The following is a 15,356-nucleotide window of genomic DNA, read 5'->3' on the forward strand; positions in this document are numbered from 1 at the left end:
CACACTACCTACAGTCAACCTCACATAAGTCATATAATTACCCAAGTCAAAAGGTCTTTTGAAGTCATCTTCTCTGTATATAATCCCTCATAAGTCAAATTTTCTCAAAGTCGAAGCTACAGCGTATTTCTTCAGTCCAAATAGATTTGAATTAGGCAAGGTTGACTGAAAACATCTGTTCACCATAAATACCTTCCAGCAACTTTTATGATGTGTGTACAACTGTACCATATATATCTTCTCACAAACATAAAAAATGTACAACACCAGCATTTTGATATCTTTCATGTTCAGTATTGACTTATGATGCAATATTTTAAGCAGGCACACCAGTATACTAAGGGCATTTTATTACCCAATAAACTTTGGGAATAGAATCAACAGAATCAATGTATGTTGTACTGAGCAAATGTGTGAATTGATGACTGCCCAGTGCTTTTTATTAGAGATGTCCACAATGGATGCAAAATCATCTTTTTCATCTTTTTTTAAAGATTTTGCTCATATTCATATACCAACTATGTGAATATTTCTAAAAAATACTGCAGACAGTGAAACTGCAAAATATGACTATACATGACCTTATCTGTAATCTGTTGAACGCATGTATTCTTAATTCATTCTAAAATTTTAGCCTGGTTGCGGAAACAACTTCCCAACTAAAGCTTGTTCCAATGTCATTGGAAAATTATAAGACAAAACAAGGAACAATTATGGATGGCTGTCCTAGCATTCATCAAATATTCTTGGGTCACCAGGTGACTATTTTGCCATTCCGTTTTCCTACTGGTATTTCCCATGTAGTAAAGCAGGAGGGAATGAACTGTCTCACTAGATTAATTTGTCATACTTGTATACTGGTAAGCCAGTTCACAGTTCTAATCTGAGTATGTGCAGATAAAGTTCATTGCAGACCTTCTCCTGAAATTGATTTGTAACTGAGGTATTCAAAACCTAGATAGGGCTTCATGACAAAGTTCTGTGTTATAAGTGAACCAGGTGCAGATTGATATTTAACAGGTGAATGTGCATTCTTTTTAGCAACATTAGCAAAAGCCATTCATGCAGCACTGAGTTGTTTTCAACTGCTCTTCTTGAAGACTATTCCATGATTTGCAAAGTCTGTGGTTGGAGAGGTCACTGCAGACTAGTGCTAACTGTGAACTGGCTTATTATCCTGAGGGAAACTTTATGTAACAAGGCAGCTGGAACCCAGGAATATTCCTTGCTGTACCAAATACTGACATGTGCTATTGTAGGCTATACATGTATATAAGTGTACATTTGGGACTGCATGAGTTGTTAGCACCTCAGAAATAAATTCCAGTCACTGCTAAAATGCATATGCATACTACTGGGGTATATAAATATAAAAAAGGCTTGAATGACAGAGTAGAATAAGACAATTTCACAATGAAAATAAAGTGGTTTACTATACATGTACTATGATACATGGATTTAGAGCGTCCATCAATACAACATGTAATCACATATCATATAATGCCTAAATAGATCCTTGTCATTTGATTGGTTGTTTGACATTGATTACTTGTCCCATTTCACTCTGATGTCATCATTCGTGCAACTGTGGCTCCATTTACCGTGCAATTTCGGATCCATACGATTTGCTCCATTGCACGCATGCCGAGAGCCCGGCACATTATGCATGTAAAACGCTTGCATTTTACCGCAGTGTGTATGCGACTAGTCGACTGGGCACTAGCTTAAAAAAGGCTTAGTGAGCACTCTCTCGATCTCAGATCCCGCATATTCTCTCGTTTCTAAATTCATAAAGTATCAAATTACAAGGATCTATTTAAGGCGTTAAAAAAACTTTAAATTTTTTCATTTGTGCAATGGACAAAATATTTCATTTGGTGAAAGATGAAATTGTTGATCCATTCAACTCGGCTGTGCCTCATTGAATGGATCATTTCATCTTTCACATCATGAAATATTTTGTCCACTGCACTCATAAACATTCATTATTTGAATACTTTAAGTCTTTGGAAGTAAAGGAGCAAATTCACATTACGTGTTCCAGCAAGTGTTATTAGTGAGCTTTAGATTTCAATTCTTTTGTTATATCAAAATTTTGTTATAACCAAACAAGTAAACAATAAAATAACACAGGGAGGATAATGTTGGGGTGTTGATTCTTTTGTTGTAACCGGAATTTCATTATAACCGCGTTCATTATAATGGGAGTGCACTGTATGAGTACTCCTTTTCCTGAAAGATCAGGAACATGCATGTGGTACAGAGGACCACCTAAGTACGAAGGGTGATGGGGATTTCAATGCTGCTGCTGGCAAATTATCTCAGTCTACCACCATAGTAACAACAAAAGCAAAGAAAGGGAGTCCTGAAAGGGTTTTGCTTTGTGGCTGATCTGTCTGAATTACTTCTGGTTGAATCTAATAGATTGTTCATTTAGTTGAACATAGTCCTGTATGGAAATAGTCCAGTCTCCATCTTCAACATTATGCAGAACCTTTGCTTTATTCTTCTTGATTTTAATGTATCTTATCCCAGTTCCTCTAATGCCTTCGGAACAACTTACTCTTTCTTCTTGTAACTATCAGCACAGAATTTAGCTGCTTGCCGTTGAATTTGCTTAGGGGAGTTTATGTTTTATTTAACTTGGTTTATTCTGCTTTATGAATACTTCATCATCCCCCTTCTATGCAACACACAACGTACTGCTATGAACCCAAACACCTGACTACAGAGCAAACACAATGACGTCTATCAACCCGTTGAAGACTATTCCCCAAGTATTCTCGGGTTGGGGTGAATGGGAAATGCATGTTATAGGAAAACCAATATGTTATCAATGGGTTAAAAACTGTTAGTAATTACCTAAACCATTTTGGTCATATACAAAACTGGAGTACGGGCAAGAAAATGTGTGCTGTGCAACAAAATACATTAAATGTGAAAAAGGATGCATCCACAAAGAAAACATGCTGCATGCAGGAATGGGTGATTTGGAATGATGTCGGCTCCAATATCTCGGTGTGTACAAGGTTTGCTGCATTATATATGACACAAACATTGCATCTCTCTCTCCCACATACATGGTACATATGCAATAGTTATGTTTTAATCATGGGGGCAAAGACATGTTCTTTCTTAATGAAATATTATATTATCAATTCTAAGAGTTATCACAGTTTCAGCAGGGGTCGACTTGGTTACATGTGTGTGTGTGTATTTGTAAGAATGAACAGAGGTTGTGACAGCATATTGTTTTTACAAATGTATGGGCACAGCTATACACAGTTTCATGATTTGCCAGTGATAGGAGGAAGAATGGAACTTGGTGACATGCTTGTTGGCCGTACGACTTGCTGTGTCACATGATCAAGCTGGCTGACTTGGATCTCCTTGAAGTGGACTTGGCTTGAAGAGGCTTGGACTGCAGGATTTAGGGTGCTCTCTGTCATACACAAAATATAGCAATAAACATACAGTTAACTCCAACTTGAGTGTGTTGCCCACTTGCTACCAGGTTAAAAATTGTGTGAAATTTCAGCCATAGGAGAACATGTTGCACAGTAGGTTAGGACATTTTTTAAAGCCTTTTACGTTGGTTTTCATAGAACTATGAAGTGAATCAAGAGAAAATTCTACAAAGAACACTACAAGAAAAAGAAAGAAAGAAAGAATAATTTCCGTTCCATGTTGAGCTGCATTAGAATGATACGATTAACAAATAGTGCTATGGTCACAACTAATTATGCAAATAAGATGAGGTGATATCTCCACCTCTTACTATAGATTTGTACATAGAAATATTTCAAACATATAATCATATATATTTTGTAGTTGGTAATGTAGTAATTACAGTCCCTTTTGTCCCAAATGACATTGCAATGTTAAAGGACAAGTTCACCTTCATATACATGTGGACTGAGTGAATGCAACAATATCAGTAGAACAAGTATCAGTGAAAAATTGGGGGAAATCGGACAATCCGTTCGAAAGTTATGAATTTTTAAAGTATCTGCACAGTTACTGCTGGATGAGAGGACTACTACAGTGTATGATGTCATATGCGTGCAACGACATAAAGAAAATAAAAAGAGAATTTCACAAAATTTTACTTTTTGAAAAAAGTGTACATTTCCTCAACTTGTCACAGACATGTTAAGGGTAATATCATTCCCCTTGCCTTCTGAAAGAGAGAAGTCAAAAGACCTTGTATTAAGCGAGGAAAGTGAAAATATGTTAAATTTTCTTTATATTTTCTTTATATCGTTGTACTCATGTGATATCACGAGCTATAGCAGTCTTCTCATCCAGCCTTCAGTGAGCAGAAATTCAAAAGTGCATAACTCTAAACAGATTGTTTGATTTTCCTTAAACTTTCACTGATATATTTTACTAATATTGCTGCATTCACTCAACCCACATGTCTGTGAAGGTGAACTTGTCCTTTAATAGGACACTACAACCGAATGATTTGAAGGATAAAAGTAACTTCTTTTAAAAAATCAATTTCAGTAAAGGATATTTATGTCAGATTTGTGTACAGGTCAGTGGGAGAATTGTAAGGCAATATCATCACCTCAATACCCTCATGCAGCTGTTACAAATGCAATTACACCCAATACTGCTATTTTATGAAAATAAATGAAAATCACCACGTTTCAATGTCTATTTGGTTCTAGTCTATTCATCAAAAGTCAACTAAAATATAGAGTTAAATTGCACTTTAACAGGATTATCAGAACCACACCTGTATGCTTGGCACAAATTAATCTTCACAAAACAATAGATTGTGTCATTTATCCAAACATACTCAATTACAATGTATAGTTGTGATGCTTCTTTTACCATAAATTTCAAGTGATGGTGAGTGTGACAAAGAAAAAAAAAAGAAAGATCATGTTATAACAAAAGGGCTGATAAAGGTTAATGTAAGAATTTTTGGTTCTTTTTATAGACTCAAACACTCCTTTATGTCTGACTCAGGAAAGTCTTTCTATTAAACATCTGTCATATTATAATTATAAAGCATTTACATAATTTACAAGACCAAGGCCAAGATAAAATTTGATATCCCGATAGGGAATATACAGAAAAGAAAAACAAAGAACATGGCTGACACTACAGCAATATAAATAGGGTAAGTGCTCTGTTCGTTTTCCCGTTGTATATTGTTACCGTTGGTATGTTGGTTTGTTTGTTTGTTTGCCTGTGTGCAAAATAACTAAAAAAGTAGAACAGATTTGGATGAAACTTACAGGAAAGGGCGAGAATGACACAAGTAACAAATGATTAAATTTTGGTACTGATCTGAGAATTTTTTGGGAATTTATAAAGGATTTTTGATATTTTGACAGGTACGGTCAATGAACTTGGGAGTTCAAACTGCGCATTTTTGAGGTTTTCAAATGTGCACTAAAGTGCGTGCTCTAGTTTCTGCTAGGGCGAGCCGCGCAGCTGAGGGTTTATGATGTAGCAGAGGCTTCTATATTGGGAAATTGGGCGATTTTTCAGCATGTAAACCTATGGGTGGAAATCACTGATCTCTATGAAAGAGCCCAAAGAGCTTTTCCCCAGTGGTGAAGAGGAGAAAAGTCTCTTTGGGAAGAGCAAGATCATCGGTGGAAAGTAGCTGTTTGGCGGAGGTCTGTGCTCTCAGAGTGCTTAATTTCTATTTTTTTTTTTCTGAGTCAATTTGGCAAACTGTGCAGAATGTCTTGATTACTTTGAATTGAAATGAAAAGTTGAACAAGGCAAGTGCCATAATGTGTCTCGCCCATTCGCGTACAAGAAATTGTACGCGAATGGGATATAACAGATAAAAAAAAGAGATATAACAGCAAAAAGAGATATAAAAGGGTAAAAATTTATGGCAAAAATGAAACTGCCTGTGACCTATGACCTTGTGGTGACCATCCACTCCCCAAGGGACATCTACCATCCAAGTTTGGTCACAAACGGACCAAAAGTTATGACCCATAATAGAAACGCGCCATAAAAACTTAAAGGGGCTGTACAGTACTGGTTGAGGTGGGGATTCATGTTTTTACATTCCTAAGTGAGATAATGAGAAACCTCTTATGAAATATGAAAGAGCATATAATTTTAAGAATGATTCAATGTTTATTTGATGAAAATTGGTTTTCAAATGGCTGAGATATCCAAAAAAGTGATAATAAGAAAAGACTACATGCCACAACTTCATTAGGATCTCTTTGTTTCACCTTGTTTTGGGATATCTCGGCCACTTCAAAACCAATTTTCATCAAATAAACCTTTTATACCCCTTAGAATTGCATGCTCTTTGACATCTCATATTTCTGAATATCTCGCAAAATGTCAAAAGCTAAATCCTCACCTCGACCAGAACTGTACACACCCTTTAACATTGGGCTCTAAAAGTTCGTTGACCCATGCTTGTGACCATTGACCTTGTGGTGACCATCCACTCCCCAAGGGACATCTACCATCCAAGTTTGGTCACAAATGAACCTATGGATCAAAAGTTATGACCCATAATAGAAACGCGCCATAAAAACTTAACATTGGACTCTAAAAGTTTGTTGACCCCTGCTTGTGACCTTTGACCTTGTGGCGACCATCCACTCCCCAAGGGACATCTACCATCCAAGTTTGGTCACAAACAAAAGTACGGATCAAAAGTTATGACCCATAATAGAAGCGCGCCATAAAAACTTAACATTGGGCTCTAAAAGTTTGTTGACCCATGCTCGTGACCTTTGACCATGTGGTGACCATCCACTCCCCAAGGGACATCTACCATCCAAGTTTAGTCACAAATGGAGTTATGGAGCAAAAGTTATAAACCCATAATAAAAATGCGCCATAAAAACTTAATATTGGGCTCTAAAAGTTCGTTGACCCCTGCTTGTGACCTGTGACCTTGTGGTTACCATCCACTCCCCAAGGGACATCTACCATCCAAGTTTGGTCACAAACGAACCTATGGATCAAAAGTTATGACCCATAATAGAAACGCGCCATAAAAACTTAACATTGGGCTCTAAAAGTTCGTTGACCCCTGCTTGTGACCTTTGACCTTGTTATGATCATCCACTCCCCAAGGGGCATCTACCATCCAAGTTTGGTCACAAACGAACCTATGGATCAAAAGTTATGACCCATAATAGAAACGCGCCATAAAAACTTAACATTGGGCTCCAAAAGTTCATTAACCCCTGCTTGTGACCTTTGACCTTGTGGGGGGGGGGGGGATTGCTGTAATTGGGCAGTCAATTAAATTTGTTGACAGCAATGGCACATCACAAAGCTCTTGCTATCCAGCCATTGACTGCCAAGAGTCCGCAGAGTACACTTATAACATGCAGTCCTATGAACCTTTGACTGTCTGCTTAAGTTCATTGTACACACACTTTCTTCCACTGCAACAAAATCATAAGTATTGTCACATTACTAACTGGAAGTGAAAGTAATTAGTAAATATACTCACTGTCCTTAGTTGTGTCCTGTGCTTCTCGGAAGGGGTTCTCTTTGTTCTTGGTAGAGCTTGGAGTGTGAGGAAGGGGTCTTCGCACACATCGCTGACCAATGGATGGTTTGATGTTAAAGCGGGAAGGATCCTCTAAACGTTCCTCCTGCCTGTGCTGAATGTGCCGATGAATTAAATCCTGGGCCTTGTAAGCAAAATATCATTGGGATAAATAAAAATTTAGCGCTCTCAAAATAAACAAAAAACATACAAACAACACAAGGAACTTGCTTATAAACAGCTTCCCAATTCAAAAATAGTCATACCTTGAAATATAATACATATGAAAGAGGACGTCTTGAAGAAAACACATTATCTAAAAAAATATACACAGTATATACATCGTATATTAAATCTAAATGGAAGTCTGGTTATATTCTCATCCCATTTCCACAAAGTATCTTTTTATGACTACCATGCACACATAATCCAAATGTACAGTGCACTTTATTTCTGTCCATTTTTTCAAGCATTGGATTAGCACATCCACAATGTGGAATGTTTCAGCATACTTTACCTTCTGCTGGCATGTGATAATGTTAGGTTCAGTTTCGAATTCCGTGATCTTGAGGTTTGTTCGGACAGCCATTGCAGCTGTGGCTCTTGCATGCAGGGGAAGAGTCAACTGGTAATGGTGGTCAGTGAAGTCAATTTCACGATCCAGTGCAAGACGCTTCAGTCTAGCAAAGAGAAAAGAGAATAAAGTGTCCACACAGCATTCAATAAACATATTGAATCACTAACTTTGCAGATAGATCAAATTATGATCATAAAAAAAAATTTGCAATGTAGCTTAGTATAATTGCTGACATTGCAAATTGCTATATAAAGACAAACCAAAATCAATCCCAACACTGTGCTTTATCTTGTTTCACAGTCACATTTTACATTTGACATTACTTTACAATCCCAGAATTTTCATTTCAATATCTTGGAAAAAAATGGCATCAAAATGATCAGATAACAAACATTTACTGGATAATCACAGATATATCAATTTTCATATCAAAACAAAGGAATCTAAGCAAATGGGGTACACTTTTGTAGAGCATTCAACACGCAAATGTAGTACAGATTTTTGGAACAACATGAACAAGAATGCAAACAAGAACAAATTGTTTTGATTTCTGGATATGCAGCCTAAGACCTACACATCCAATTACAGATCTTCACAAGATTAAACATTTGCAGGTGAATTCTTGCAGGTGAACAGAAAATAACAATATATAGCATTAATATAGCACTTGATAACAGCATTTCTAAACACATAAAAATAGATAGATACCTAAAAAAAGTTGATACAGACATAAGAATATATAAACAGAAGTTCCTGGTGAACACTTTACAAATATTCATACAGCAATATAAGATATTGATGGAATTTACAAACAGGAAGGAATTTATGTACTCCCTCAAGTGGTAGTTTGTCATATTTTCGATAACCACTCAAATGATACATTGGTAGACTGCAGGCTAGAGAATTTTGAAGAGCAAAGTGTACACTGAAGAAGTGTATAAGAACTGATGAACATAGGGACTAAAAGCTTGTGGCTACATCTGCATCCCTGCTTTCATAATTAGTGTGTAAATACTTGCTTACTTTCTGTTTGTCAACTTTGTGTACAGGAATTGCACAAGAAGCTCAGCAGCGTCTGGACGGCAATGAATAGTTCCATCTATGAGTTCATATGGCACATCAATGCCATGCTTCTTGAAAAATGTTCTCAGCAGAGACCAGTTGCCCAACTTGCCCTGTAGACCATTGCAGTTGCCATAGGAATGCATTTGAATGTCCTCGGGGAAGTACCAGGAGAAGATCTCTGCAACCAGGTATCCATTAGAGAAGTCTCTGAAATTCAAAAGTACCGGTAGTTATCATGTAAATGGCACGGGACACTATGCTGACAAAATTATTGCATTCTAATTATCACTGTCAAGATTAGACCCGTAACTATCAATAGAATGTCGCTCAACACACAGTGATGTCTGTGTGTCTGTGCTTCACTGTACATGTAGATTGTGATGATAACCAGCCTGTATTCATGTCTGTAGAATGACCAACGTGTGTATCCAGTCTTTCTTGATACACAGAGCTATCTGTCATCTCTTTGGCTCGCATTCTGCAAATCATTAAGTGGCTTGTATGAACCAGGAAAAAGAATTCAAAGGTTTGGAACTCCTACATCATCATACATGTGCGATGACATGTACTTCCAAGATCTTGATCCTGTACAGTATGGCTCACTAATTATACTCGACGAACTGTTATCAACCATACCCTCACATTTACATTGTACATGCAGTGAATAGACCGACAATTTAGTTATATTAGTTTTAGTACACATTTGTAGTGCAACGAGGAGACCTAGACCAGTATGTAGTACGGGTTCTCGATTCTATGTCATGTGGTGTCAGAACTTGATGCATTTTGCGACACACTCCAGAATACTTCTTCTTGAAATTACAATGTACATTCACATTAATTCACTGTGGTAAAGCTGGGGGGGGGGGGGGTAACACAATCGAGGGATTTGATGTATTTAAGAAAAATTAGTAGGGGGCTACCACTACAGGAATGAGGTATGATGTAGTGCATCAAAATAAAAATATGTTTTAGTAGAGGTCTAGAAGTCAGGACAGGACTTTTCATTAAGACCTACCATGCTTTGTAGACTTACAGTAGTGTTTCATGACTATATGGAATAGACTCTAGATCTAACAAGTTAGATTCTATGGGCGATGAGTAATCCTCTCACAGATGTTTCCATAATGGTCTATCTTCTTCTTCTTCTTCTTCTTCTTCTTCTTCTTCTTCTTCTTCTTCTTTACTTCAAAGGGCTATATAATGCAGCCTATCACAAAGATGAATATGACTTGTGTGCACGATAAGAGGAGGGGCGCGGGCTTAATCACAAGGTGTGATTTTACAGTGGGTCATTAAAAGTTCCTTGAACTGTTCAAGTAAGTCTGCACAAACTACGGAGCTTGGAAGTTTGTTCCACTCAGGTATGGATCTCTGGGCAAATGCAAATTTGTCAATGTTGCCCCTAGGGCGGTATGTTTGGAAGCACATGTCATGATTTTTCCTGGTTTTAGAGGAGTTTATATAATTGTGACTAGAAATGACGCTATGGCGACTGGTATGCCTCCGCCATAATGCATGATTCTCCTAATAGGTCTATAGTACATTTGTACATGTGGACAATGTGTGATTACATTTTCACAAAATTGGCAAAATATCAAAATGACAAGTTTGTCACAAATGTGTTGAATGTTCACCTTCCTTGACCTAGCTTTAATTGGATGAATAGGAGAGCATGTATTTGGGGATTTAAGGACTTTAACTTGACTTTGACCCATTCATATGTTCATGCATTGAGTAATTTTCAAGGTATGGAGAAAAAGTGCAATTTCTGTATTGAATAGTAAATTGTTACCATTTTCATCTGGCCTTTGACCCTAAAATTCATAAGATAATCACTGTCAGGCAGAACACGCATAAATTCATAGTAAGTTTCAAGATAACTTTCGAGATATGGAGGAAAAATTTAGTTCAGCACTTTCACTTGATCTTTGACCTTTTGACCTTTGAGGAAAAAAAAAGAAAAGAAAAGAAAAAAAAAAGAAACTTTCCAGAGAATCTCTATGATTAGGTTATACATGCATACACCAAGTGTAAAAGAACAATAATCCTGTTGGCATTGCATAAATATTTGTAAGGGAAATTGTAAATTTTGAAGTGTTGCCCTTGACCTTTGACCCCTGACCTTTGACCCCATGAACCCTAAATTCTCTAGATAATCACTGCCAGTCAGTACATGTACAAATGTATGTTCCATGAAGATACCTTAAACAATTTCCAAGGTACAGAGAAAAAAGTGAAGTTTTAATATTTTTAGTTGACCTTTTAACCTTTGACCTCATGACCCCAAACTTTTACCAGAGCATCTTGACTGGGTAATACATGTATACACAAAGTTTCAAGAAAATATCTTCAAGCATTGCATAGATATGGTGGAAATAGTGAAATTTGACATATTTGACCTTGACCTTTGACCTTGAGCATGTGCACTCAAGTTGATAGGCACAACTTCACCCCGTCATACACATGCTAAGTTTCATTAGGATACCTCAAAAGGTTTTTTAGTTATGCTGTCCACAAAATTCATTACGGACGGATGGACAGAAAGAAGGACGGACGGACAACCCGAAAACATAATGCCTCCAGCACCACTTCGTGGCGGAGGCATAAAAAATGTATGTGGATGGATTGCAACATGGTCGTTCATGATTCTGTACACCATAGTAAGTCAGCTCGCAGTACGTCGTGAAGATAGGCTGGGCCATTTCAACTTATTGATCATGCTGGTCACTCTGCTCGTTCTTCTATAATCAGCTGTGACCTAGCCAGCTGTTTGGCGTTGAATCCTTTCCAGTTTTTGGATATCCGAGGCCATATGTGGGTCCAATTGAAGACACTACAGCAATATTCCAGGTGAGGGCATACAAGGGACTTATTATAAGCTGCCTCCTTGAATGACTGTGGGAAGAACCTTGTGTTGCGCCAGATGAAGCCAAGCTGTTGATTAGCTTTCATAGAGATTGCTGAGATACAATGTACACTGTATGTGATGATCACTTGAAGTCATTAGATCAAGTGACACCACTTGAGGTATTTTCCAGACTTGCACTTTTGAAGAGCAGTAGGATGGATGTAATAGCTGCAATGCGTAATTCACTGTAAAGCAATTGGCCCTTGATTCGACAGGGTTCCATGAATAGACCACTCTTACAAATAAAAATTCACTGAAATTCATGAATAAAAAATAGCGCATATCAAGTGCGAAATTCAAACTATGCAACTACCTCCACACGTGTTCCGAAGAGCACAACAGTGGGCCATGTCGCCGGACCCCCGAAATCATTGTCGCGAACCTCCCGAGTCGACTCGCATAAGCAGTTCAACGGGTAAGTAACAAGTAAGTAAAGTTGCACAGCAACACATATAGACTCGTTTCATTCCAAGTTTCAAAGTTACTACTCCGTTTATTTGCATGGAATCTGTATAGCATGTATACCTACAGCCATGATGGCAGCCATTTCTGAGATAACTTAAGAGCGTTTACGCGATATTTATATTTTGCATTCCACCCGTGCCAGAATTTGCGGTACCACCATGGTTCGTCAACGTGTTGTGTTATATGCGTTGAATCTCTCCCATAGTTAGCATGTGGAGTACATGGAGTACCGCGCTCTCGTAGTGCGATACTGTGCGATGTACTATGTATAGTTTCGCCCACGCGTGGCATGCGCGCTAATACATACAGGCTTGTACATTCATATAGGCAGGGCGAGCGTACGGGGCCATACGTCGCGAATGTCGAACCACGGTCACCCGGTGCCGAACAATAGTCACAGGCTGTCAAACGATGGTCGCAGCGCAAGCGTTCGGATCATGCACGCTATTTTGATTCCGCAACTTAAGATGTCGAATCAAGGGCCACTTCAGTTCGGGAAACCCACTCACAAGGGGGGCCCCTCCTTGTAAGTAACCCGTCCCCCTTATAAGTAACCCCGTCCCCATTATAAGTAACCCCCGGGGCACCCCTTATAAGGAGTCTCCACGCTTTTTTGCAATGCAACGCGAAAATGAAAGGACTGCGGCAATTCGCTTGATTATGTCCATAAAGCTTCACAAGTTCCCTAGTTACTCACGAAATTTGAGCAAAATCGGTTTGAGGCATCATATCTAAAATCATGGATTTAAATGCGATGTCAAACGACCCATGCGAATGCTGAAATGCGAGCGATACTGGCGTGAGTGTCGCCAGGCGCGGCGGCGCGGCAATGCTTGAGTGCAGACGTGGCGACTGAGTACTCAGTCGCCACGTCTGCACTCAAGCATTGCCGCGCCGCCGCGCCTGGCGACACTCACGCCAGTAATCGCTCGCATTTCAGCATTCGCATGGGTCGTTTGACATCGCATTTAAATCCATGATTTTAGATATGATGCCTCAAACCGATTTTGCTCAAATTTCGTGAGTAACTAGGAAACTTGTGAAGCTTTATGGACATAATCAAGCGAATTGCCGCAGTCCTTTCATTTTCGCGTTGCATTGCAAAAAAGCGTGGAGACTCCTTATAAGGGGTGCCCCGGGGGTTACTTATAAGGGGGACGGGGTTACTTATAAGGGGGACGGGTTACTTATAAGGAGGGGCCCCCCTTGTGAGTGGGTTTCCCGAACTGACTTGCTTTAGATCGAGAAGGGCAAAATCTCACTACAGAGCACTTGCTAGTTGCTGGAGTTGAATGACATCAGCCAGGTGTTTTCCCACTACTGCAGTGCATTAAGATCTTTCTGTAGCATCCGGGAGTCCGTGTCAGTCTAACCGGTATAACATGCAGTCATCAGCGAAAAGTCTTGTTGTAGATTAACTCGACCAGACGCTGTTAGTACGCTGTGCGAATACAGCGTCTGACAGATGAGGCATGCACTTTCAAAGTGGGGAACCACAACACAACTACAAAACTTATAAAAATGTATACGTTTCGTATAAAAAAATGTAAACATTACTCATGTTAAGTGCATGCTTTTTACAGAAGGTTCATAAGTCCATAGAGAGCCCTCACGGTACAGTCCATTGAACAAAAAAATGGCACTTTCTAGCGCAGTAGAACAGCGCAGGAGTCCCCGACCGTCGGGGTTCATCATTGCTGAATTAAAAAAAGGCGAGTTGACTACTCAGCAAATTATGCGTGCGCGTGCATGGCTGGAAGTGCAGCGATCTATTGCGTGCGTGCGCTCTTTGGTAGCAGTACGCACGGTCGACAGATCAAGTGAACTGCCGATTATCAGATGTACCGTTCGCTCATGCTGGATATAATCATCATTTTCGGTAAGTTGTAAAATGTGAATTTCAATATTGATATCATTCAGAGATATGAAGTCTCATTATTGAAGATTCGCATTAACAGTTAGATGAGTTTGAGGTGACAAAAAATGATCTAAACAAAGTAGGCCTATCAAAGCTGAACTCTCTTCATGTTTGTTGGTCACATTGGTACAGCCCTGTCGCGCTACGTACAACATTGTACAGCGACTGGGCTGTGTATAGGCCTAACCGGTTATGTAGATGAGGTTACTTCATTCAGGCAGGTCATTAATGTAGTCGAGAAGAAAAAGTGTAGGCCTAGCGGTAGGCCCCACTAGGACCCAAAACGGTACCATGGGGAACACCCAAGGTGATGGAGGAAGCCCTGGATTAGGTACCTTCTGTGACTACTTAACAGACTACTGACGGTTTGAGAGGAAGTCCTGTGACTCGAGGGTTTGGTTTTCCGATTCCATATTGTCTGAATTTGAGGATAAGGTGCTTGTTTGGAACCTTGTCGCAGGCCTTTTTGAGAAATCTAGCATGATTATATCAACATGTTCTAGAGCGTTCTATAATGTATTGGCATTATTGGTACTCTCATTTAAATAATAGTAGTCTTTATAGCTTATAGGATAGGTCAAGAACAATTTTACTTACCTCCTCACGTTCCTGACAGGGAACGTGAGGTCAAGACTTTGAATCCACTTGAAAACGTCCCTCGGTAAAGCGGTAGATGTCATGACGTTAAAACCAGTGCCGCACCTTTCTAGATAGAATCTCAACAAATTTCGGTCCTCTTATATTCTGGCAGCCGAAGACGACAGAAAAGATGCACAGAACTAGAGGTTTAGAGCAAAAGTCTGGTCAATTGTTGATGTAAATTTTAACTCCGGTACAGCAATTCGCAATTCAATTGCCTACACAGCGCTGACAGTGTTCTTTTCCCACTACACATTGTGTGTGGTATGGTTTATGG

General features: G+C 39.0%; 1 protein-coding gene across 1 annotated transcript; it reads right to left on the minus strand.

Moving 5' to 3' along the window:
• Positions 1 to 1,356: 1,356 nt before the first annotated feature.
• On the minus strand, positions 1,357 to 15,218 carry LOC139733929 (spermatogenesis-associated protein 4-like). Its single transcript, XM_071644742.1, has 5 exons — positions 15,038 to 15,218; positions 9,105 to 9,353; positions 8,022 to 8,184; positions 7,466 to 7,649; positions 1,357 to 3,442 (listed from the first exon to the last, which is right to left on the minus strand). The coding sequence occupies exons 1-5, from the start codon at positions 15,118 to 15,120 to the stop codon at positions 3,288 to 3,290; spliced, it is 834 nt and encodes a 277-aa protein (XP_071500843.1). The 5' UTR covers positions 15,121 to 15,218; the 3' UTR covers positions 1,357 to 3,287.
• Positions 15,219 to 15,356: the final 138 nt, after the last annotated feature.

The sequence above is a fragment of the Diadema antillarum genome, unplaced genomic scaffold (genome assembly GCF_040938485.1).
Source record: "Diadema antillarum isolate AM-2024a unplaced genomic scaffold, OU_Dant_1.0 seq00000506_RagTag, whole genome shotgun sequence".
Taxonomy (NCBI): domain Eukaryota; kingdom Metazoa; phylum Echinodermata; class Echinoidea; order Diadematoida; family Diadematidae; genus Diadema; species Diadema antillarum.

Excerpts from the sequence above, each read along its gene's own strand:
- LOC139733929 (XM_071644742.1), bottom strand. The coding sequence starts at position 15,120 with ATGACATCTACCGCTTTACCGAGGGACGTTTTCAAGTGGATTCAAAGT. Across the intron at positions 7,650-8,021 it reads TTATCACATGCCAGCAGAAG|GCCCAGGATTTAATTCATCG; the intron begins GTAAAGTATGCT and ends TTTGCTTACAAG. Across the intron at positions 3,443-7,465 it reads ACAGGACACAACTAAGGACA|AGAGCACCCTAAATCCTGCA; the intron begins GTGAGTATATTT and ends TGTGTATGACAG.